Source organism: Gigantopelta aegis, chromosome 14, assembly GCF_016097555.1.
Source record: "Gigantopelta aegis isolate Gae_Host chromosome 14, Gae_host_genome, whole genome shotgun sequence".
Taxonomy (NCBI): domain Eukaryota; kingdom Metazoa; phylum Mollusca; class Gastropoda; order Neomphalida; family Peltospiridae; genus Gigantopelta; species Gigantopelta aegis.
Window position 1 is genome coordinate 34,476,895 of NC_054712.1, and position 27,041 is coordinate 34,503,935.

Here is a 27,041-nt window from a genome sequence, read left to right on the forward strand (position 1 = left end):
CAGGGGAGTGCTGTACTATTAAGCTACGTCCCCGCACTCTACAATCCATTGAATTAGCAGGACTGCTACTTGTCAAGAAGATTCATCCTTCCTATTTTAGCTGTAGGGTGTATACCTCCCAATCAAATCACATAGATGACAATAGTAACATATGGCTAAAACTCCTACATGCAGCGTATGATATGAGCAAAGCTTATAGCTGTCAATTCCATGGTTTTCATTTAATGATGAAAATTGTATAAAATATTCTCACAAGAGACGAAAAGGCGTTAAGACACTACAAGGTCAAAATGGGGTATACCATTAGATAGATAGAGATAGATAGAGATAGAGAGAGAGAGAGAGAGAGAGAGAGAGAGAGAGTGAATGGGGGTGTATGCACAATGCGCTCTACTGGTGTTGTTAAAGAAAACAAACTCTTAACTTCAGCTTTAAATTTATTTAACATAAGCATGTTTTTTCTCTTCAGAATTCAAAGCATCAAACACATTTTTTTTTCTCCATTGTCTTTATATATACACTTATTTCAAACTTAATGATTTTCAATGCTATAAGAACTCTCTGTCTGAGTTAGTCAATTTTGTGCTTTCTGCACATAAAAACTGACAGCGATCAACGGATCTGTAACAGAATCCAAACGTGTCGTTGTTCACATTGGATTACATCCTTTCACAAGTACTTTAAGATGACAGACCGCACTTGCAGTTTGCTTCATTATTCAGCAATGCCGACTGTGCAACCTGACATAAAATCAATAACAACATTTTTATTTTTCCAATGCAACTTCAGGGAAGACATTCTATGATAGTATAGATATTCAAAATACAGATGCCGAGACAAAGTGTATTTTAGCTGATGCAAACTGCTTTTGCTGTTATGTCTGAATTTTTTTTCTATGGCAATTTTCTGAAATTCAAGGGCTGATAGGATTATTTAGAATGTAGTCTGACAACAACATGTGGCTTGACTTCCCCTCATATTTTCCTTGTGGTTGGAGCCAGACACTGGTTAACCACCTCTAACAGGTGAGTGTTTTCCAATGCTGCAGCTACTCGCTCCTTATCTGCCAACTGTTTGTTAACTGAAATACAAGAAATGGGATTAAAAAAACAAAAAAACAAAAACAAAAAATATATATTTTTCTTAAATAATTTAAAAAACCAACAAGGAGGTGGACAGCAAAAGAAGATAAAAAATAGGAGGTAACAAGAGTACCGTTGAGATACATGATACACCCATCAGGAGTTTTAAGATGGAAAACCATAGATATTAATGAATATGTTACGGGTATGATTAAATTCTAATTATGTGAAATGTTTGCAATGGGATGGATGAACAGTTTGTTTTGGACCAACCACCATCCCAAGTTATTCCTACATGTGAAGTTTGATGGTCCTGTATGCATCTGTATGCAAGATATGATCTGGACAAGGATTTACTGTTATATGCAGTTGACCATGAAAAGTAGATCACAGTGACCTAGTAATAGTACACGACACACCACCATCCCAAGTTGTTCCTACATGTGAGGTTTGATGGTCCTGTATGCATCTGTATAGAAGATATGGTCCGGACAAGAATTTACTGTTATGTGCCGTAGACCTTGAAAAGTAGGTCACAGTGATATGGTCGGGACAAGAAAAAGTTAACAGACGGACATACGGATGGACGTACACCGCCATACCATAATAGACCCATCATAGACGGGCGTATAAAAACACTTAGAAAGTTAAACATCATACAGTATGTTGCAATGTTCTTCTGGGAACATTCTTCCTGTGACCTCAAGCTTAAGCCAAGATACATAGGGAATAACTGGTTACTGTCTTAAGATATTGGCTTTATCCTACGACGGTTAGAATGGCGAATGCAGCGAAGCTCTGCTGAGCTGCATTCGCCATTTGACCTGAGCAGGATAAAGCCAATATCTTAAGACAGTAACCAGTTATTTCTTTTATCCTGCAATCCTACAGGAATAGTCAAAAAATTATTATTTATTCCTTTTTTGTGTAAGCAAATCGAGTATCGTCAACCTTGTAAGGCATTTGCCGTATGATGTCATGCAAGATACATGATATCATTCTTTGTAAGACACTAGCTACATTCTGCAATATTCAAAAAGCGTTTCTAAACTATAATTCATAAATAAATATACAAGTTTTGTATTGTTATCACAAACTCAAAGTTATTTGCATTTACTGTACTTCAACAAATGATTTAAAGAGTGTTTTTATTGAAAATATAGTCTGAAATACTTGAGTCGAGACGGTCTTATGTCACGTGACCTATATTTTTAGTCAGTGACTGAAAATATAGAGATTTATCTAGTCATCATATCTTGCCAATGTATACAGAAAAAGAAATAAATGTTTTATTTAACGACACACTCAACACATTTTATTTACGGTTATATGGTGTCAGACATATGGTTAAGGACCACACAGGTTTTGAGAGGAAACCCGCTGTCGCCACTACATGGGCTACTCTTTCCGATTAGAAGCAAGGGATCTTTTATTTGCGCTTCCCACAGGCAGGATAGCACAAACCATGGCCTTTGTTGAACCAGTTATGGATCACTAGTCGGTGCAAGTGGTTTACACCTACCCATTGAGCCTTGCGGAGCACTCACTCAGGGTTTGGAGTCGATATCTGGATTAAAAATCCCATGCCTCGACTGGGATCCGAACCCAGTACCTACCAGCCTGTAGACCGATGGCCTAACCACGATGCCACCAAGGCCGGTCTGCCAATGTAATGTATACAGTGATTACAGGATAAAAGTTTTGAATTTTTAACTCGCTCAATTGTAAATCAAAAATTATTTCTTTTACATAATTATAATTATTTTAATTTTTAATAAAGTCTCTCTTTGCAGAAGCAAGCAAAGAGTTAATTGTAAACCTCTATTAACGGGACATAACCTAGTTTTTAAACACTAAGGCATATTTTTTACTATTAAGCTGTTTTTTAATAACTGAAATCATACTTTACTTAGATTTTATGGTTTGGATTATCAATTTTTGTACATTCGAAGTGTTTTTGGTCATCCTGGTGTTTTTACTATCACAAAATGCATTTCTCAGTCTATTTTTAGGGGGTATTTCACCATTTCAGAGTCACAGGCTCATGTTTCACTCAGTTGTAACTTTATCCAAATGTGTTACAGGTTTGTGAATTAACTAAAACAAGTGTTAATTCTCATGGGTTAAAACTAGGGTCTGTTCCGTTAATTTTTGCATCTGGATATTCCATGCTAAAAACATACCTGCTTCTTCTGATGCATGTGACCCAGGTGTTATTTGCACATCAACCTGCAACGCAACCAGTTACAAATGTATATTTAACTAGTCATAAGATTTATATTCAGACTAAACTCTATATTTGTTATTCCTTTGTTAATCTGTCTCTTAAAGGGATATTCATGAGTTTGCTGCATTGTAAGATTTTTCTGACTAATAAAATATTTCTACGATTAAACTTACAAATTAAATATATTTTCTTGTTTAAAATATCAGTATCTGTATATTCAATGTGTTTCTGGTTGTCTTAATATTTGTAAGAAGCCCAAACTGGATTTTGTATTCAAATAATTTTGTACGTACGAAAAAATTATATTTTAGGAAATAAAATGAAATTTCACCTGGTACAAATATTAGAACGATCAGAAACATGTTTAATATACAGCCACTAATATTTTATGTTAAAAAGGCTCTGTTAGTCGATAACATCTTAAAAATTGCAGCAAACTCAGGAATGTCCCTTTAATAGTTGGAGATCCTTTTTGTATGATGTGTGTATGTATGTAGGATTATATATAAACAAAATTCCAATAAAATATAATTTCATACTCCATTGATCACACATTTTTCACTATAAGTGCTTAAATATTGCTGTTTTGTTTATATCTTAGCCAATGTTTTTCTTCTCTTTTTATGTCAAGCCAAACTGAAATTACTGACAAAAAATATATTTAGTGAAGGCTGGTTCAAGTTAATTAATCACTGGCTATTGGTTGTCAAATTGAAGGCTGCCAGGCTATGGGATATATACATGTAGTCATTAGATTTATACGACAATACATATTTAAGCAAGCAATGTTTGAGTACAGCTAAAGCAATACATGTTCCATACAGGACTCAATAAATTTTTATATCTCCCAAGTTCAAGGGCCATAACTCAATTAAAAATTAATAAATTGCCATGAAAGTCAATCTTGATCTGTAACAGTACATCATAAACCTATATACGATATTTCAACTTGAGGCATTGTGAGTTTTTTTTTCACAGAAAACTATATGTGGGACAGACACACAGACAGACAAAAAGAATGACGGAGACAAAACCTATGTTCCTTCCGATTGCCCTGATAGGGGACTAAGACGTTTCCCTGATAGGGGACTAAGACAGGTTGAACTGATAGGGGACTAAGACAGGTTGCCCTGATAGGGGACTAAGACGTTGCCCTGATAGGGGACTAAGACAGGTTGCCCTGATAGGGGACTAAGACAGGTTGCCCTGATAGGGGACTAAGACAGGTTGCCCTGATAGGGGACTAAGACGTTGCCCTGATAGGGGACTAAGACAGGTTGCCCTGATAGGGGACTAAGACGTTGCCCTGATAGGGGACTAAGACAGGTTGCCCTGATAGGGAACTAAGACAGGTTGCCCTGATAGGGGACTAAGACGTTGCCCTGATAAGGGACTAAGACAGGTTGCCCTGATAGGGAACTAAGACAGGTTGCCCTGATAGGGGACTAAGACAGGTTGCCCTGATAGGGGACTAAGACGTTGCCCTGATAGGGGACTAAGACAGGTTGCCCTGATAGGGGACTAAGACGTTGCCCTGATAGGGGACTAAGACAGGTTGCCCTGATAGGGAACTAAGACAGGTTGCCCTGATAGGGGACTAAGACGTTGCCCTGATAAGGGACTAAGACAGGTTGCCCTGATAGGGAACTAAGACAGGTTGCCCTGATAGGGGACTAAGACAGGTTGAACTGATAGGGGACTAAGACGTTGCCCTGATAGGGAACTAAGACAGGTTGCCCTGATAGAGAACTAAGACGGGTTGCCCTGATAGGGGACTAAGAAAGAATTCATCAAATAGGATTCATTACCTTGATGCTTGACACAAGTTATACAAACTACAACAATGTTAGCTTGAAACCAGGAAAGATAAGTCAAGGAAAGGAAGTCTCAATTTGTAATTAAAATACTTTATTTTTAATTTGATTTCCATGCTTATATCCAATTAAGGTTCAAGCACACTGTGCACAACTCTGCTATGTGGGCCGTCTGTCCAATGGGCTAATGGTTAAATGGGCTAATGGCCTTAAATCTCCCAATTTACCCCTTTATTTGTCGGAACCATTCGACTGACATATCCTACAACTTGTGAATATAAACCCAAGTTACTTTTTATTATGTGCTAGTTGTTTTGCGTCCTACTTGCCCTAGTGCCCTATAATTTCTGTTATTAAACCAAAGGCAATACTTGCGGTACTATTAAAATTTTGCCCATGAGATTCAAGATATTCCCTGTGCTATTGATACTGAATAGGACTCTTCTTATCTTGTTGTTTCACAGTATGCTTGACATGTATATTGTAATAAAGCCTTTAAAGGGACATACCCTAGTTTTTAATCACTAAGACATATTTCTCACTATTAGAGCCGTTTATGATCACTGAAATCAAACATTACTTACATTTTATTGTTTAAATTATCCATTTTCGTACAACTGAAGTGTTTCTGGTCATCCTGGTGTTTCTAATACCACTAAATTCATTTTTTTAATATTTTTAAAAATGCACAAGCGTCTGATAAGTAATAATTATGGAGTCACATTTTAGTCTATTTTTAAGGTTATTTCAACATCACAGACTCTTGTTTTACTCTGTTGTATCCTAATTTGTTACAGGTTTGTAAATTAACTAAACTTAGTGTCCATTTTTACGGGTTGAAACTAGGGTCTAGGTGGAAAAATATGCCTTAGTGTTTAACAACTAGGGTCCGTCCCTTTAATTTATATTCTGGACATAGTAGTACGGGGCAGGACATAGCTCAGTGGTACAGCGCTCTCCTTGAAAAAGATTCATACAATAATATTGAAAGAGCTCACCTTAAACCTTGACGGTAAAGACCGAAGCAGCTTAACTCTGATGGAGAGACCAATCAGGGTGGCCATACTGCAGTGAGGTATTGTCGGCGTGAACTCAACGCACACTTTATTCTTGACATTGTCCACCTACCAAAGTTAAAACAAACAAGATCTAATAAATATGCCTTGTAATTGCATTATACATGTATGTATATGATTTGTGCACATTTGTACGTGTATAATCAAACATATACTGATGGAAAGCAATAAAGGAACAAATGTTATTTTGAAGCCCAATTTAATTCACCACTAGAGTAGTTATGCTTGTATAAAATACAGACATGTAACGTGGAACTGAATGTCAGTACTGTGGAATTGGCTGCCTAGGGTCTCCACGAGTACTTGAGCATGGGTCGAGTCTAGCATGACTCGAGTCCGTTCACAGGACTCGAGTACCCGTACAAGATGGAATACAATGAACAATGTAGGTCAATAATTTTAGCAATAGATAATTAACGATATAAGTTACATAATAATTATATGATCATGCACTAGTTTCTCTTTTTAAACTGACCGTTCATTCATCACAACACTGCACATATCAACCTGTTTTTAAATGCAATACAATGGCATGATTTGGCATCCATATTCAGCGCTGGAATTAAGATGCATATTGCTATTTTACTTTATTCCTTAATCTCATCATCATCTAGTGTAAGTGTCGAGTACTCGGGTCTGGGTCGAGTTTGACCCTTGAGTACTCGAGTCCAGTATGTTGGACTCGTGGAGGCCCTAAGTACTGTGGAATTGGCTGCCAACATACTTTATTTCCTGATACTGTGGATGTGGGTTTTAGTGGCAGTACTCACTATTTAAGTGTTTTTCCATCAGTATATTTACCCAATTATTCAGGGCTACCTCTGGGTCAGCAAGAACTGTCACCAGATTACCTATTAAACCTGAACATTGGCAGAAACTCGGTTATTTTCCAACAAAATATCAATTATTTCATGAAATTATCTCTCCAAATTAAAATAAAATTTGCAATTGGCCAATTTGGTGAGTGTCGGCGTCAGCCCTGTTATTATTAATTTTCATGGTATCCAATGAACAAGAAGTTGTAGTCGTGAACTTTTCTGCCTCACCATCCCACACTAATTAAATGCAGGGCTTCTAGAATTTTTTTAAAATCCACTAGCCATAGTAAAGTTCGTTTTATTTAACGACGCCACTTGAGCACATTTATTTTTTATTTTATCATCGGCTATTAAACGTCAAACATATGGTCATTCTGACACTGTTTTTTTTAGAGGAAAACCAGTCGCCACATAGGCTACTCTTTTATGACAGGCAGCAAGGGATCTTTTATTTGCGCTTCCGACAGGCAGGATAGCACAAACCATGGCCTTTGTTGAACCAGTTATGGATCACTGGTCAGTGCAAGTGGTTATACCCACCCATTGAGCCTTGCGGAGCACTCACTCAGGGTTTGAAGTCGGCATCTGGATTAAAAATCCCATGCCTCGACTGGGATCCGAACCCAGTACCTACCAGTCTGTAGACCGATGACCTAACCACGATGCCACCGAGGCCGGTCCACTAGCCATAGGATCAGTGATTAAAAAAATTTACTAGCCACAATTAAAAATTCACTAGCCTTACTTTACTTTAAGTTAATACTATTTTACTAAACAGTAATAATCACTAATATTGGGGGCTTGGGGTGGGGGCAGGGTATTCATATTTACAAAATAGACAACTGCAACATTTGACAAAAACAACATTTACTAGCTGTCAGGCATGGCAATAGTAGTTATTTACTAGCCCAACACTGAATATCACTAGCCATGGGAGTGGGGCTACCATAATCTAGAAGCCCTGTTAAATGGAAACTACTAGATTGATACTTGTATGTGTCCAAAGTTCTGGGATGTTTTTGGTAACGGTTTGGGAGTAGTGATTGGTCATTCTGGTTATTAGTTTGCATGGTAACAGAACAAATATTGAAAATGAAAATTCCCTCATGGTAAAACGTACTACTAAACTGGTCACTAGAATGATACGTGCAATGTTTCGTGAAATTATCTTGAATGATTTTGGAGTTGTGCTTAGGAAACAATGAAATACTACAGGACTTTTTTCACACAGACATCAAAATAGAATGTTGTTCAGGTTACATAATAAAAATATATAAAAAGGGACAGATCCTAGTTTTTAAACACTAACCAAAATGACCATGTTTGACATGCAATAGCCGATGATTAATACATCAATGTGCTCTAGTGGTGTCGTTAAACAAAACAAACTTCTTCTTTTTGTGTATACAAAATGCAAAATGTATGTAAAAGCTGAGAATTGTAATGTAGGTAGTGGTGCTTTTATATAATCTGATTTTATCAAAAATGAAGTACCATTCTCGACTTTATTGTAATGTGGTAACCTTTTGCATAAATTACAGGCTTTCTACTAGAAAATTATTTGAGGGTACATAATATAAACAAAACAGATCACAAGTTTCCGTTCTAGGTTGTTGTGGATTTGAAATCTTTTCAAATTGGACACTGCATTTCATGTACATGTACTTTAAAAATGTTCAAATGACAGTTCTCTTAATATAATCTTTCTACAAATTACAAAAATGTATCAATTAATTTCCACAATTTTAGGGTACATAATTTTACCATTCATACTCTCTGGCAGAAACCCTGTTAAATTGGTAACCTCAGCAACCTTTCTCAGCTTACTTCAATGGCAGTTTAGCTTCAACTCTTAATAACAATTCTAATAGCGGTGATTTTGCTTCAATACTCTGCTTACAACACCACTATGTACTACACTTACATGTACTCTCGAGTCTTCAACTACGTTCAGTTCTTCCAGTGACAATGGATGTTCAGGGTCACCAATCACACGGATTAAATATTTGCAGGTCAAGAAATCATACAGTGTCAACATGAAAACACAAAAGTACGGTACATTTTGTGCAATATTGCGACAAATTATGCTATACATGTTTCCATCAATGCTACACAATAATGAAAAGTTAAATACATGTAGTATGGTAGTTGTTAATCAATTTTCAGTTGTTTAGCATCTGTTGCTAAGGGGTGGGACGTAGGGCTTGCGGTGAACTTGTATGGAAATTACAAACTGATATATCCAATACTGTATAGCAACTTGTGTGTAGTTTTTATGCAGAGTTCGACAAATCTGCTAGCCCGACGGAATTGTCTGGTCATTCGGGCAAGGATGCTCTTGACGTCACATGTCATTCGGGGGAAAATGTGCCCATACGCCTATGCACGAAACAGAATATATAACATGACATGAAAACAAGTGTCAAAATACACATTTAAGAGAAATATCAAAGTATATCTGCATATCCGTACATCCCCATATGAGTTCACCTTTATTTTTTTGACATACGAGTTCGTTTTCCATACGAGTTTTCCATTCATACGAGTTCACCGCATCCCGGGACGTAGCCCAGTGGTAAAGCGTTTTCCTGATGCGTGATTGGTCTGGGATTGATCCCTGTTAGTGGGCCCATTGGGCTATTTCTCGTTCCAGCTAGTGCACCACGACTGGTATAAAATGCTGTGGTATGTGCTATCCTGTCTGTGGGGGTGATGCATATAAAAGATCCCTTACTACTAATGGAAATTTGTAGCCGCTTTTCTATCTTTAACAGACTTTAACTGTTGCTAAGGCCTAAAAATCTACATAGTCAGGTCTTTGGTCAAATTAAAGTTCCTTTCTTTTTTGTTGAAAAGCATGGATTGGACAGAAAAGGTGGGTATGTATACATACATGTACACATGTATATCTTTTTATGTCCTACTCATCTGCATTGGTACCTCTTCATTGGCCATGGTGTCCCCTCATTTGCTGAGGTACCCTAAATGCTTTCTATCACATTTTCCACATAGCTAAGGCAACTTTAATGACTTCATCTTTATAACTTTATCCCCAAATGACCTCATCTGGACCCAAAATGTTATGGTGTGTGACATTTTGGGGGGAAAATTTGAAAAATAAAATCTTGACACACAGTCAAAATTTATAAGGGACGGTCCATAAATATCGATGTGCTTCACAATCCGAACATTGTTCGGAGGGGGGAGGGGGTAAAAGCCATGTTTAGATTGCTTTTCAGGTAAAACATCGGTCCATCGAAGGTCAATGTTTCTTACAATTCGAAACAAGGGGAGGGGGTAAACGCCATATTCTGATTGGCCAGCTTCTCCAGAAGATTCCAACAGGCTAATATTAAAAGTGCATAAATGCACTATTTGTGGAAAGGTGTTCAGGACGTACTACAAGCTGGATTTCCACAGAAAACTCCTTGGTCACAAACGTCAACTAGGCCATCCCAAGTAGCCTCAAAATATGGACTGTCCCTTAGGGTTAATGTTTTATATCTACCAGTAAATATGTAAAGCCAACAGGTATAATCTTTTAATAAAAGTCATCTTGTAGTACACATTATATCAATGTTTTTATGTTAGGATTAGGGGAGGGGGGGAGGGGGTCAAACCCAATCCTAACATTGTTAGGATTATGAAAACTATTGACATTTATGGATCGTCCCTAAGTACGCTGACCATGGACCAGCAATATTATTTTGTGTGGCCTAACAAAAATTTTAAAAACAGTTCTAATATTTCCTGCAAAGATGCAAGTAAAAAACCAATAGAGTTACACACTGGCAGAGCAGGAATTTCATATTGTACGGCGACACTAAAGGAATGAGTCTGTTATCCAGTACAGTATAATAATAGTATTTTAACTAGACGATCAACCGTAGAGTTAAAATTTGTTTTAGTTCTATGACCAAGTTAGACTAACCTTTAAAAACAATAATTTAATTAAATCTCTTTGGCATTAATATATTTATTAATTTCAATATTTAACATATTACATACTACTGGTAGACGTTCCTTTTTCTTGATTTCCAGTGCACGTGCGCACACACACATGCACGATATTTATTATTGTGATGTATGGAGGTCAAATAAATGTCAAAATGTTTACCCTGGTGAACTAGCACACACAGGTGTGCACATACAAAATCAAAACCAAAAAAATATAACAAATTATCTCTGCCAAAATCTTTACTACCTATATAATTGGTGACGGGAGCGAACCGACAATTGTTTGGGGGATGGAAAGGGAGAATGAATTAAGTTATTAACACTGAGGGCTGAACTAGTGAAACGGGGGCGAACAGACTTGGGTTGAACAGGCTTGGGGACGAAAAGTCTGGTACCCTGACGAGGCTATCATTTAGTTTATGGTACAGAAAAGGATATCGAAAACTTCACGATCATCTATGACATCTACTACATTTTCCTCTTCTTCTTCTGGTGAAATGATTCTTTCTCCAACTTTGCTATAAACAGTCGGATTCGCATTATCGAGTACACTAACCATCTTCGTAGATTTTAGAAATAAAAAAGTTCCAAAGAACGAGACAAGTAAAGGGACGCAACTCTAAATAATACAGAAAAAAAACTTTAGAACTTTAAAAATGTTGAAAGAAGAAACACTGTGAAAATTTTACAAGGAAGAAAAGGTTTACATTTTAAATATAAACTATCTTTTAAAACAAATTACCCGATAGGCTTATCAGCCATGTTTATTCTCCCTCCCAAACTGGTACCGGTATACTCCTTGCTCACGATATCGCGGGTTCGACGATATCGCGGCATTTACATTCTTGCGGTTTAGCACGCGTAACGTACCTTGGTGGCACGTTTATTATTAAAAATGTGATTACAGACAACACATTGTTTTTCCCGTAAACAAATGGAGAAATGTCAAATTTTTTGATAAGTATTCATAGTTTTACTGTTTGGTCATAAAATAACAGTGATTTTACTAGCATACAACAAGCATTTTTTTTAACATACTTTTTTATGACTTTTATAATGTAAACTGAAGCAAATGGACCTAATTAGAAGAAAAACACACAAAATGTAATAACATTTCATCATAAATCTTGTCCAGCATAGATGTAAACATGACACGTCAATGGATATTCCAGAGGCAAATTTCGCAAATTTGCTAAAAAGCGTCCCCTCCTCACCAAAGCAAGATATAATACTTTAACAAAAAACTAAAATTAGCACACTTTTCTGTGTTATCTTAGCTAGTTATCCTCCAAGTTTTAATGTGTTTGGTTAAACTGTGTATTTTTAATTATTAAGCAAATGTGGTACCCATCTGCCAAAACTGTCCACAGCCGGGCACAGAAACACAGAAATGTTGGAAAATATTATAATGTTGTCACATACTGACAATCACTTTACACCTGATATGTCCTGTAGACAATATCATTGTGTAGTCTTTGTATTTATTAATATAAAATACATCAGGCCCGTAGGAACTGGGATGGGGTGGGGTGGGGTGTGTGTGTGAGGGGCGGGCCTAGGGGCTTGTTCTCCATCCCACACTTGAGGACAAAAATGTATGTTTTAAATTTTCACTACTCCACATAAATAAAGATGATATAAAGATGAAAATCTAGTTTGTATCCCTCACTAGAGACTGTATACCCCCCTCCCACACACACACTACAAATATCGTTCCTACAGGCCTGTACAAATGTGGACAAGATGTAGAGGCTGACGTTAGGAGCCAGTTCCTTTTATCTTTAGGATTTTGTAATCACGATTTCAAACCAACTAGTTTGCTCCACATACTGACATAAAACACATTTGTTATTATATATTGGAATAAAACAAAAATAACTACAATATATCCAGTGTTATTTTCTTTAATCATTCATGGAGGTAGAAGGAAGTCCTGGTGAAAATATATTACAGGTAAAATATATTACAGGTAAAACAAAACAAAATAATATATGATGCTTATTCCAAGTGCTAACTATTGTAAAATTTGCTTTAAATTGCTAGATGCCAAAAGTGATTAAGTTTATTACTTTATGGTAACAGTCGAAAATTAGACGACCAATTGTTTTAACCTCTGTCAAAGGTAGCAGGCTTTCTGCCAGAACATAATTCGAGGTTACGTAATAAAAACAAAATATATTCAAAGGCATATATTGGGTAGTTATGAATTTGAAATGTTTTATTGGACCATTTTATTTAATGTACTTTTAAAAATTTTAAACAGCAATTATCTTACTATAATCTATAAAAAAATTAAAACAAAACATATCCATTAATTTCCGAGATTTTTTAGTACATACATGTAATTGTACCCTCTACCTGCGTACTCTCTAGCAGAAACCCAGGGTAGGGAACCAATTATTTGGTGTAGAGTATTTTTAATATGACATAAAGAAAGCATTGAAAGCTGTATGGAGTCGTTATGGGCTGTCGGTGAAAATTAATTTACAGGTAAATAAATGTGAACTATAAATATTCATATGTGAACAAATTGCAATACCTTTTTTTAATGTATAGTTTAAGTACATACTTGTCTTTCATTTTCACATTGTAAATATACCAAATTGTCATGTTTATGTATTACATTTATACTTTTGATTTACCACTGTGACACTGAAAACCTTTGGCCCATAACTGTTATTTAGTCAAATATTAGGCAAAATCTAGACTGGAAATGATTTATGCTTATTAAATCTTGTTTGCAATTTATTTATTTTATTTTTGGCATCAATCAGTCTTGTTTATAATAGCAATATGTATGCAAGTTTGAGATTCTGTGTGCGCTATGAAAGAAACAATCTTAAAATTAGTGGCGAGAAATTCAAAAGTTATGTCCCTTGGTATAAAAATCCGCGTCAATCATAATTACTTTAATAAATCAATTCTTTTACTTATGGTGGTTTATATTTATGTTAGTGACATAAATCGGTTCTTTAAAATACAGCACATAATAACATATAAATATAAATGGTGTTTATGGCTGGTTAAGGGTTACAAATTGATAACCTATATTTAGAAAAATAATTTTACCACTTTTAATTTGCAACTAAGATGCTAGACTAACGTAAACCAATTTATTCATCATTCTAGTTTACGAACACTACCGATGTTTAACGATTAAGTCGGCCGTTAATGACTGTAAAGCCGTAATCGACATGTAGGTATTCGGGGTCGCGTTTTTGGCGACATGATAAAAAGCGTTTAGAGTTGCGGCCCTTTGCTTGGTGGTCGCTAATTTTACTGACACCCCCATGCGGCATGCTTATAAATAGCCCCAGTACTTAACCATACATGCATACAATTCTGCAACCTTGGCCGGTACTCGGTGCCACCCACCTAACGAATGAGTGGTTTCTTGGGTGACACCGAGGTTTATATAGCAATGACGTTTGTCATCCGTATAGGTGACGCACCCCCCTGGGTGTAGAGCTCACGAAAGCTTGAGGAGATCAGCGAGGACACCTCACAACTATCGGATCTACCCACATACCAACAACATCAATAACAACGACAACATTATATGCGTCTCACCACCACTCCGGACGGCGGCTCGCGGGTCTATTTTAATTTTTTTAATTAATTTAATACTGTAATAATCTTATGGCCCAACTGTGTTGTATGGATAACCTGGGGGGGGGGGGGGGGGGGGGGGCAGGATGGGGAGGGGACGCCGTGGTAGGGTGCTTTTTGGGTGCATTAGGGCGTTGGCGGTTTGGGCCGGTAGGGATGCCTGTTAGGAGGCCCCCCCCCCATGGAAATCCGGACCGACCGGAATGGGCCTCCCGCCTGTTGGAACGCCGGATTGACTGCGGCGCGGGGCTCCCCCCTTTGCGAAGCCTTTATCCTCCAGGGCCTAAGTTGATTAATTTATAAAATAAAATAATTAAGTAAATTAATTTTATAATATACTCTTTTGAACGGCCCGATTGAAAAACTATATGATTAGGCACCCACTAATTATATATTAAAAAAACAATAGAATGATATAGGGTTCTTTTTGGTGCCATTATTATTAATTTACAACATAAGATATAAGGTAATGGTAGACCCCAAAGTGTTTTTCTTTCCCTTTTTTAAGTGGTCATACCACATTTTGAAATTGTCCCCTACATTTCATTTCCTCACCCCCTCCCCTCCCGCCCCGGAGGTGGTCACTGGTGAAGTCAGAGGCTAGATCCGGGGCGGGCGTGCCTGAACCCTTGTGGATAGGGGCACGTAAATATAGTTGCCCATTGCCCATACAATTCTGCTCTGACAGCTATCAGACTGTCGTCTGGTTGCTGACAATGAAAATGAGGCTATATATGGTCACAGTGTTACTATATTTAGAACGCGTGACCTCTAGAAAAGTATGGAAACATTTAAGGGCCATGCCTATATTTATTGGCAATTTAAACAAAACACACAACTTTTAATATGTTCTATTCTTGGTTTCACTCGATAAATATTGATTATATAACAGTTGAAGCTTACTAATATGATGAACAATTTTAAAAATGCCCACACTGTCTTAGAGAATAATAATTATTATTACTGACTTTTCCATTGGAAAATATAAATATTTTACTACAATTGAAAAATGAAATGTTTTAAGTCAACTTAAGTTTATTTACTAGACACTACTACATATGTGTGTACAAAAAGAGCCATTTTTGACCCGTGCGGTCCACCGTATTGTAACGTTTGCGATTTACCGTGATATCGTGGTAACCTCCCTTTGAATGGAAGCCAGTGCTATGGTGTACTTCCATCAACTGTTTTAATGTTAGAACAGCATTTAGGTGTCAACACAATGGCATGAAATTGATGCAGATATAGCAAAAACTGCAACCCAAACTTGTATATTTACCTTCATATATGTTAGTATATTTCTTTATTTCTTCCAAATAGTTAAGTACCCCGATAACTTGATACCCCAGTATATATCAAAGGCCATGGTATGTACTGTTCTGTCTGTTTCAAAATGCGTAAATAAGATCCCCTGCTGCTAATGAAAAAACCCAAAACGATTTCATTTAAAAAAACTGTCAAAATTACGAAATGTTTGACATTCAATAGCTGATGATTAATAAATTACTGCTCTACACTATAGGTGAACAATTCCTTTAGCTTTAAATTCATTTAACATTACATTCAGTTACATGTGTCAAAACATATTATTGTGAGGAGATACTATGATTAGTATAGGCATGTAAAATACCATTTTGTTTTGCTGTCTCAAAGTGTATTTTAGCTGAAGCAAACTACTTTTGTCTCAGCATTTTTACAAATTGCAAGGATTGTTTTAATTGTGTAATTTGTAGAGCACCACATCCTAGTCAGTGAATTTACCTTCATTTCTACATGCATCTAACTTCCAGCAGCTTTCGTTTGTAGGAAAGGAGTAGGAAAAGAGTATGGCAGTGGCCAAATCTAAAGTGAAGCGGTATTATATTCAAGGATCTGTTGTTCCATTTGAAGAGGACATGACCCATGAGTTCAAAGGTCATAGAAATTTTGCAATTGAAGAACTTCCAATTTGGGCTAGAGAAAAGAAAAACGAAGGGGCAACCAGAAAGCCTGTTTCAGGGTATGTATGTACATGTATATATGTCCAAACTGGGACGAGTCATAACCCAATGGTAAAATGGGCATTTGATGCGCTGTTGGTCTTAACCAGAGTTCTCTGACAGTAAAAGAGCTACACGGACATTTGCACGGTTGGTAGCCCTCTTACAGTCGGAGACCAACCTATATAATTTTTTCGCAGTCACTGCCCATTAAACAGTAGTCAAAGATTCCCGCTCTAATACCACAACAATCCTATGTTTGACGTCAAATACCTTTACATCAATCATTTTAGAGTTCCTTGATTAAAACAAATCCACATATTAATCACTAACACATACACTACAGAAAGAAACCCGACAGCACCCACATTCAGCTAAACTTCGACAAACTCTGACAGCAGTATTCTAAGCTCGCTGACCTATATCATGATATACCATCAAATGATCGCCCACTCTATGATTCTGCCTTCCAGGGGATGGATTTGTTTAAATCCATTTTTTACTGTATAAACAAAACAAAAAGTGCATACTGCTGTCCTTTTTTCAGGAACCTAGCAGCATTTCTCAACACTGGGAAGGGAGGGACGGTGTATCTGGGAATCACAGATGATGGAGATGTGCTTGGATTGAAGCTCACACATTACCAGGTACATTCGCAATTACACACTTAATTTGTATTCCTTCTATAAGGGGGAAGGGATGTAGCCCAGTGGTAAAGCGCTTGCTTGATGCACGGTCGGTTTGGGATCGATCCCCATCTAGGGGCCCATTGGGCTATTTCTCATTCCAGCCAGTGCACCACGACTGGTATATCAAAGGCCGTGGTATGTACTACCCTATCTGTGGGATGGTGCATATAAAAGAACCCTTGCTGCTAATCGAAAAGAGTAGCTCATGAAGTGGCGACAGCAGATTTCCTCTCTCAATATCTGTGTGGTCCTTAACCATATGTCTGACGCCACATAACCGTACATGAAATGTGTTGAGTGTGTTGTAAAATAAAACATTTCCTTCCTTCCTTCTATAGTTATCTCAGAGGCAGTCCAGGCAGAATTCTCATGTGGTTTGCTTTCCCTCTTAGCACTGACATGTTCTTATTGAAAAACCCAACATTAGTCAGTTGAGGATCCAGGAGAGGGTGTTTTTTTCTTTTTGGGGGAATGGGGAGGACTAAGGGAAAAAAGGCATATATGAACCAACTTGTGAAAAGAGCAACACAATTATTTATTTATTTTGTTAAATATAAAAAAAAGAGGCACTTGAATATATTTAGGGGTGGGGGTTGATAGTGGGTCTCCTGGTCAATGAAGCAAGTTTTCTCTGAAACCTAATTAGACATAAGTGACAGAATTACCAAATGATTGACATCCAATAGCCGATGATATATGAATTATAGTGCTGTAACTTCATTGACTTTGTTTTGGTAAGGAGCCAATGCACCACAACTGGTATATCAAAGGGTGTGGTATGTGCTATCCTGTCTGTATGGGATGGTGCATATAACAGAGGCCTTGCTACTAATGGAAAATGTAGTGGTTTTCTCTCTAAGACTATATGTAAAAATTACCAAATATTTGACATCCAATTGCTGATGATTAACAAATTAATGTGCTCTAGTGATGTCGTTAAACAGAACAAACTTTAAATTGTGTTTTGATAAGGAGGTGAGATGTAGCCCAGGGGTAAAGTGCCGACCTGATCACCTAGGATCAGTCTCCGTCAGTGATTGGTATATCAAAGGCTAGGGTATGTGCTATTCTGTTTTTGGGATAGTGCATATAAAAGATCACTTGCTGCTAGCAGGTTTCCTCTCTAAGACTGTATTTAAAAATTTCCAAATGTTTCACATCCAGTAGCTGATGATTAATAAATCAATGCGCTCTAGTGGTGTCATTAAACAAAACAAAATGTTCTTCATACCTATGTATTTGTAGAAGGTCAGGATAAACTGACTTTTCTCTATTTCCCTATCAGCAATCATATTTCAGCTACATATATGTGTATATATTAATCAGTTTTAACAATAACATAATCATATGCTTTTTTTTTCAGACTTGGAGCATTTGTACATGCCCTATCACTAAGGTTTCAGGCTCTTTTTTTTCCAGAAGGACCATATAATTGGTAACATGCATGATCTATTCTCACGTTACAAGCCGCGAGTTCCGCCTCATCGCTACACGGTGAAGTTTGTTCCGGTGATAAACAAGGCTTCCTCACCACAAGATATCTTAAGACAGTGCTCCTACAACTCAAGGTTTTCATGTTTAATATATTAATTTTATCATTCAAGTTTCTTCATAATAAACAGCTTACTAACAGGTGGTTTAGAAAGCATGCAAATGATGTCCTGAAAATGTGCAAATTAAAAACTGGGTTTCGCAATATATTATTAGACTTGCGCATTTCACGTGCAAATAAAATGATCGTTCTCACAATTTTCAGTTGTATACGACAGGGATTGGAAGGGGTGGTGTTGAAAGACATTGTGTAATTTTAGAAGAGAAAGTGGTCTTGTCATTAATAAATGTTGCATAGTAAGAGGGGAGGGTAGTGAGTATGTATAAAGAAGTAGAATGTTGTCATGTAATTGTTTAACAACCACTAAGTAAGTATACCTGTACAATCCCTATATGATCAGGTTCTAGGTTTTCTGCAGAAAATAATTTGAGGGTACATATACATTCCTCTACCGGCCTTGGTGGCGTCGTGGTTAGGCCATCGGTCCACAGGCTGGTAGGTACTGGGTTCGGATCCCAGTCGAGGCATGGGTTTTTTAATCCAGATACCGACTCCAAACCCTGAGTGAGTGCTCCGCAAGGCTCAATGGGTAGGTGTAAACCACTTGCACTGACCAGTGATCCATAACTGGTTCAACAAAGGCCATGGTTTGGGCTATCCTGCCTGTGGGAAGCGCAAATAAAAGATCCCTTGCTGCTAATCGGAAAGAGTAGCCCATGTAGTGGCGACAGCAGGTTTCCTCTCAAAATCTGTGTGGTCCTAATAGAATGCACATTTTGCTAGTTGTCATAAATGCATGAAAAACCCACACAACACTTAGTAGTAGTGACAACAATATTGTTTTGGTTTTTTACTTTTTTAATATTTTTTGTTTTGGTGTGGGATTGTTTTTGAAAAATTAATATCTGCTGGTGTTCTTGCTGGCTGAATATTAATCAACAGTGATAACAGTGAAAATCCTTCTCTCACCTACCCCCATAAATTAACAAAACAAGTCTTCCAAGGCACTAATTTTTATATACCTTATTGCTTCCGTTAAGGCATTTTTTCACTCTGAAAAACTGAGAGACTGATATAGTTTCATCCATGGGTCACTCGCGCAAGCTTCGTTTAGTGTGTAACCAGTTTTCTTTTATGCCTTAATTTTAATACATCATTTACATCATCATGATGGGTTATGCAGAAACAAAATGGGTTACCTCAAAGTGTTTTTGCGTAACTCATAAATGAAATGCTTCATGTAAAGTTTTAATTCTCAGAAGTCTGTTACTATTGTAATTACATGTACACTGTTCCTGTTATCTAAAGTTCATTATGTTTGAATCTGTGTTACTTACTAGTCATCTACCGGCCCAACTGGAGAGGACTAAAGGTTTTGTCACCATCCTTCTGTCTGTCTTTCTATCTATCCATCTGTCTCACATACAGTTTTCCAGATTTGTTTCCACAATGCCTGTGAATAGCTTTGTCATGTACTGTTACAGATCAAGTTTGACTCTCTTGGCAATTTAACCATTTGTGACATAGTTATGGCCCTTGAATTTACAAGAAACGGAAATATGTTTTCCATACTTTTGTTTCTTACAATTCCTCAAGATATTGAACTGAAATTTTGTGTATAGCTTTATTATGTACTGTTACAGATCAAATGTAACTGTCATGGCAATTTATCCAATTTTCATAGAGTTATGGCCTTGATATTGAACTGAAACTTTGTGTGTAGTTTTATTATGTACTGTTACAGATCAAGTTTGATTTTCAGGGTGATTTACCCATTTTTCATAGAGTTATGGCCCTTGAACTTAGGAAATAAATTTTTTAGTTGGGCCCAATAAGGGACATATATTTCTATTTCAATATTTTCAAAATGGTTGTTTTGAACAGTACATGGATGGATGCATAGATGGATTGATGTACTAGTAATTTGATAAATATCTTCTTTTTTTCAGTGAGTCTACTGAAGTTTTAAATCGGGAGCGACCGCATGTATACCGATCTGACAAGTATTGCTGGTGTGATAAGGATGCTGTTGCCCAGTATAATACAGTATGTGTCATCTGACCTACTGTATACGCAAATATTTTCGCGGCTACTATAACTCGCGATTGGGCTTTCATTTTACATTTTTGCGAGGAATTATTTTCGTGACTGTGTTCCCCGATAATAAAATAAAAATTACCCATATTTCATTTGCCAAACTCTTTTCAATGACGATTTCACGCACATACTTGGACATGTTCACCATGCTGTCAGCGAGACGTCAATGTTGTATGTATGTCTGATAAGACTATTGTCATGTTATCGATGGACGATGCACATGCGATACAGAACATTGAAAAACTCAAATATCATAAGAAATAACTTTTCATTATTGGTGATACTCACAAACTTCAGTTTAAGGTTAAAAAGAAAACAAACAAAACTGAGATTACGTAACAACAGACTTGCACCCAAATGTGTGTCATTTCGATCAAATCCACATGACCAGGCAGGTTAACAGAATCACGTGACCTTGCGGACCTCTGACTGCTTGATTCTGATATGGTTTGGACGTGCAGAGATAAGACTATATATTATACGGTAAATAATATTATAAGTTCGCGCGTAATTAAATTCGCGGTGCTATCAACGTGTTCGCAATTTCCGCACTATATTTTATTCGCGAACATATTTGCGTATACGGTACTTGTATTGGCAGTGTTTACACATATATATATGCACATTTAGACTAGAAAAGCTTTAGCTCAGTGCAAAAGTTTAAAGTTTGTTTTGTTTAGAGCACATTGATTTATTAATCATTGGCTGTTCGATGTCAAACATTTGGTAATTTTGACATATAGTCTTAGAGAGGAAACTTGCTATATTTTTTTCATTAGTAGCAAGGGATCTTTTATATGCACAATCCCAGACAGGATAGCACATAACATGACCTTTGACCTTTGACATACCAGTCGTGGCTGGAACGAGAAATAGCGCAATGGGCCCACTGATGGGGATCGATCCCAAACCGACTGCGCACCAGGCGAGTGCTTTACCACTGGGCTATGTCCTGCCCCCAGTGCAATGTGTTACAGTCGCCATCTATGAATTCCCCATCCCATCCCACCCCACCCCACCCACCCCTATTACACACAGCTAATACAAAGGAAGATGACGTTACTTACCAAAATTACATCTTTTAGCAACTAATACACACCACCAGGTGGGTAAGAAATTTATACAACAGACCCAGACGTTCACCAGGTGGGTAATAAAGGAATGTACTGTCCTGTCTGTGGAAAAGTCTGAAAGTGAATATAAAAGATCCCTTGCTGCTTTATTGATGGGAGTAGCCTATGTGGCAGCAGCATTTGTTGCCTGCTTTCTATTAATTTTGGTCCTTGGACAAGTTCAGCTGATGATGTTAAACACACAGATGTTACCGACATGAATGTGTTTTCTCTTCAGGGGTTGATACCAAGTAACTGTATGATAGGAAGGAAATATTTTATTTAACGACGCACTCATTTTATTTACGGTTATTTTGCGTCGGACATATGGTTACGGACCAAACAGATATTAAGAGAAGAAACCCACTGTCGCCACTTCATTGGCTACTCTTTTCGATTAGCAGCAAGGGATCTTTTATATGCACCATCCCACAGACAGGATAACACATACCACGGCCTTTCATATACCAGACATGGTGCACTGGCTGGAGCAAGAAATAGCCCAATGGGCCCACTGACGGGAATAGACTATGTGATAGAAATGTCTGTAAAACCTTGGGACAGTCATGATGTTAAACACACAGATGTTATTGACATGGATATGTTTTTTCTTCAGGGACTCATACCAAGTGACTATGTGATAGAGGTGTGTGTAAAACCGTGGGACAGCCGTGATGTCAGAAACACAGATGGTATTGGTTCACTTGTCCACATTAACCCGATATACGAGAATGAGGAGGGTTTTATATACATGCGCAGACAAGCCAGTATTGTGAAGGTATTGTCAGTTTAAGAAATTTGCATTTTAAGCCATTATATTGGAAAAAGTCTTGTAATTTTATAGAATTTGAGAAATTTGTTTTTTAAGCTATATTATTGGAAAAAGTCTTATAATTTTATAGAATTTAAGAAATAAATTTTTTTAAGCCATATTATTGGAAAAAGTCTTGTGAAAGTATTGATCTGTCATTTTATAAGAATTGGAGAAATTTGTTTCTAGTTTAGTCAACTGGTAAAAAACGTTTAGCACATGTCCCCTAGACAGTAATACATCCTTTTTATTGGTTAATTAGTCTCATCGTTTAGGAGGTAGACAGTCGTTGCTACCTATTAATTATGTCATTACATAAACAAAGGTAGTATGGTATTGATCTGTCATTTTATAAGAATTTTAAAAGTGTTTATTAAGCTATATTATTGGAAAAAGCCTTGTAAAGGTATTGATCTATCATTACAGAAATTTTAAGAAATTCATTTACCGGGTATTTAGCCATATTAGTGGAAAAAGCCTTATGAAGGTATTGATTCGTCATTTTAACAATTTAAGTAATTTGTTTATTAAGCTGTATTATTGTAAAAAGCCTTTTTAAGGTCATTTTAAGAATTTAAGAAATATGTTTAACTCTTTCCCTCCCATTCTCAACTGCAGTCGAGACACGGCCGATCTTCGTAAACACAGCTGTCAACATTCACAGGAGTTATCTATCTTGATTCTGTGAATGCTAGAACATAGTAGAATGACAATCGAACATGTTGGGTGTATTTTGTTTACTGGTATTCATATTTAAGTTGTTATCGCAATATCGAAAAGAAAACAAAAAACGGTCTAAATTTGTGTAAACGTTATTGATGACATAATACCGCACATGGGTTTGATTTCTCACTATTTGTATAATTATTTCTTTTAAAACATGTTGGACATTATTATTTAATGAAAACTGAAGATTTGTAAAGGATGTATTTGCCGAAAATAACTGATAATACAGATTTGAAGTAGATGATGGATAGATTACTCGTTGTCGATTGAAAGTGAAAATAAACTGTCAAACAATGACGTCATGGATCGTGATCGTAGGGTTTAAAATGTTTTTTTTTAAAAATGAATATGTTCTTCTGTAAATTTTATTTTGGTAATTAGACTCACTAATATGTCCTCTAAACTATGACACAGATCCAAATAGTGTTACATTATTATTTTTTTTTTTTACAATTTGAGGCTGAATAATGAAGGTTCAAAATTACATATTTCACATTGGAAAAGCTGGGTGGGTAGGAGTTAAGCCATCATTACATAACATTGTATACATACTGGTCTACAGGCTGGTAGGTACTGGGTTCGGATCCCAGTCGAGGCATGGGATTTTTAATCCAGATACCGACTCCAAACCCTGAGTGAGTGCTCCGCAAGGCTCAGTGAGTAGGTGTAAACCACTTGCACCGACCAGTGATCCATAACTAGTTCAACAAAGGCCATGGTTTGTGCTATCCTGCCTGTGGGAAGTGCAAATAAAAGATCCCTTGCTGCCTGTCATAAAAGAGTAGCCTGTGTGGCCATATGTTTGACGTCCAATAGCCGATGATAAGATAAAAAAATCAATGTGCTCTAGTGGTGTCCTTAAATAAAACAAACTTCTTTTTTTTGGTATACATACATTGTATATCAAAAGACTTTAAAACCCCAATAATTAAGGATTTTCTTGTCTTTTCTTTTCCAGTATTCCATGAATGAAGTGGCACAGTTGTCAAGACAACAAATGAAGGAGGCATGTGAAGCAGAAATGTTAAGGTACTTAATGGTACAGGTGTATAAACTACAGCAGAATTGTCAGATTTGAAAAACGATCCTCAACAATAAAGTTTCTCAATTTGCTAGATTTAGGGATTTTCTTTAAATTCATTCCTTATGCATATCAAGGATTAAAAAAAGCAAATTTACACTGCTTTGTCCAAAGTCAGATGCATAAAAACTCATTTGGTAGAGAGTCAAATTCCCAGACTCAGTGGGGTGCAGTGGCGTAGGCAGGATTTTGTATTGGGTGGGGAGGGGGGGTTACCTGGCAGCCAAGTAAACAATGATATCGAGTAGGCCACTGATCACCCCTAATTTCCCGGGATTTGGGGGGGGGGGGGGGAGGGTTATGGCCCCCCTGGTTACGCCACTGATGGGGTCATGGTTAAGACATCAGACTTAAGGCTGGTAGCATCCCGGTATCATCTCACATCCAGAGAAAGTTTTAACAGCTCAGTGAACTACTAACAACTGACCAGTAATCACCTGTCCTGGACTGACAGCTCAGATAGTGGAGATGTACCCAAGACAGTGTGTTTGAATGTTAATTGGATATAAACACAGACAAGAGTTCATGTCATTACAACTTATTTTCGTGCTTATATCCAATTAAGGTTCAAGCATACTGTCCTGGGCACACACCTCAGCTATCTGGGCTGTCTGTCCAGGACAATGGGTTAGTTGGTTAGTGGTTAGTGAGAGAGAACAGGGTGTAGTGGCCTTACATCTACCCATTGAGTCCTTAAGAGCTCGCTTTGGGTTGGAGCCAGTACCGGGCTGCAAACCCTGTACCTACCAGCCTGCAGTCTGATAGCTGCGCCACCAAAGCCGGTTAGACAAGAATTAAAATGATAAAAACAAATATATTGTGTATTCTGTATTCTGTATGAATTGCAGTTCAAAGAGTTTGGAAACTTATTATTCAGTTGAAAACCACGACATTACATATAAAATCCGCATTTCTAAGGAGCAAAGTTAAATATATTTTGAAAATGATTTCATTAACTGTCACATTTCTCACTCATGAACTACTGACAAATAATCACTAAACCACTGTCCAGTTGTGTATGCCAGGGATAGCATGCTTGCACTTTAATTGGATATAAGCACAAAAATACCATAGGTTAAAAAGAATGAAGACTCGAATTACTTTGGGTTTTTTAAAACTGTTCAGTCGACAACACATCACTTTGTATTCATATTTCAAACATTTTCTCTTGTTCCAGCCAGTGCACTACGACTGGTATATCAAAGGTCGTGGTATGTGTTATCCTGTCTGTGGGATGGTGCATATAAAAGATCGCATGCTACTAATGGAAAAATGAAAAATGAAAAACTCTAAGACTCGAAATTACCAATGTTTGACATCCAATAGCCGATGATTAATAAATCAATGTGCTCTAGGGGTGTCGTTAAACAAAACAAACTTTAACTTTTCATATTTCAAGTTCTTAGTTCTAATATGATATTTGTCAGTGGCGATGTTCTGACAACCAGTTTTTATTGTGTGTCTGTGTCATCCTTTCTTTCAATATGTATTTCCTCCTAGAGTTTTGGTTTGATCATTCTGAAACTTGGTACAGTGATCTCTGGGATAATCTACACAAACTAATACAGAGATATTTAAAATTTTAGAATATTTAATAATTAGAACAAAATAATTTTTAAAATCACTGTAAAGTGTATAACATAATTTCTTTCATTTTTGCTTCAGATTAAAAGAGGAGATAAGTCAACGGAAGCTGCTGAAAGCTAGCTGATTTAGTGTACCTTATATAACCTGTTAAATCAGTATTTGCTGACTTGGTGCATCGACTTCATTCTTCAACAGGACATGGAGTTTTGATGGGTTTCAGCTGTGTACCATGTTAAAATGGTACCATGGTAATAGCAAGGGACAGGTTGTCTGTTATCTCTCAATACAGGAGGTTGTGAGAGAGAGAGAGAGAGAGAGAGAGAGAGAGAGAGACACAGAGACAGAGACAGAGACAGAGACAGAGACAGACAGACAGACAGAGTGTGAGTGAGTGAGTGAGTGTGTGTGAGTGAGTGTGTGAGAGAGTGTGAGCGAGAGAGAGAGAGAGAGAGAGAGAGAGAGAGAGAGAGAGTGAGAGAGAGTGAGTGAGTGAGTGTGTGTGTGTGTGTAGGCAGAGCCCTGTGTCTACTGAACTTAGTGAGGTGTGTAGTTTCTAAGCATGTACAGTGGACAATGGTGACTGTATCAGTATCTGTCTGCAGTCTACTAATGAACACTAAAACCATTGGTGTTTGAATGATCTTGTGTATATGTGAACTGTGTCAACTCTTTACTTGTTTTCAGCATGTGTTCATGGTAGGGGTCGGGACAGCCCAGTGGTAAAGCGCTTGCATGATGTACGGTCAGTTTGGGATCGATCCCCGTCAGTGGGCCTGTTGGGCCATTTCTCGTTCCAGCTAGTGCACCACAACTGGTATATCAAA

General features: G+C 37.2%; 2 protein-coding genes across 2 annotated transcripts; one reads left to right on the top strand and one right to left on the bottom strand.

Annotated features, from left to right (window-relative positions):
- Nucleotides 1–424: 424 nt before the first annotated feature.
- LOC121388896 (cytosolic iron-sulfur assembly component 2B-like) lies at nucleotides 425–11,590 on the bottom strand. Its single transcript, XM_041520432.1, has 5 exons — nucleotides 11,413–11,590; nucleotides 8,942–9,021; nucleotides 6,122–6,247; nucleotides 3,266–3,311; nucleotides 425–1,081 (listed from the first exon to the last, which is right to left on the bottom strand). Exons 1-5 carry the CDS (start codon nucleotides 11,531–11,533, stop codon nucleotides 975–977), a joined length of 480 nt encoding a protein of 159 aa, XP_041376366.1. The 5' UTR covers nucleotides 11,534–11,590; the 3' UTR covers nucleotides 425–974.
- Nucleotides 11,577–26,628, top strand: LOC121388895. The gene is made up of 8 exons (XM_041520431.1): nucleotides 11,577–11,675; nucleotides 16,390–16,582; nucleotides 17,110–17,209; nucleotides 18,671–18,819; nucleotides 20,753–20,849; nucleotides 22,629–22,790; nucleotides 24,508–24,578; nucleotides 26,296–26,628. The coding sequence occupies exons 2-8, from the start codon at nucleotides 16,410–16,412 to the stop codon at nucleotides 26,339–26,341; spliced, it is 798 nt and encodes a 265-aa protein (XP_041376365.1). The 5' UTR covers nucleotides 11,577–11,675; nucleotides 16,390–16,409; the 3' UTR covers nucleotides 26,342–26,628.
- The last annotated feature ends 413 nt before the right edge of the window (nucleotides 26,629–27,041 follow it).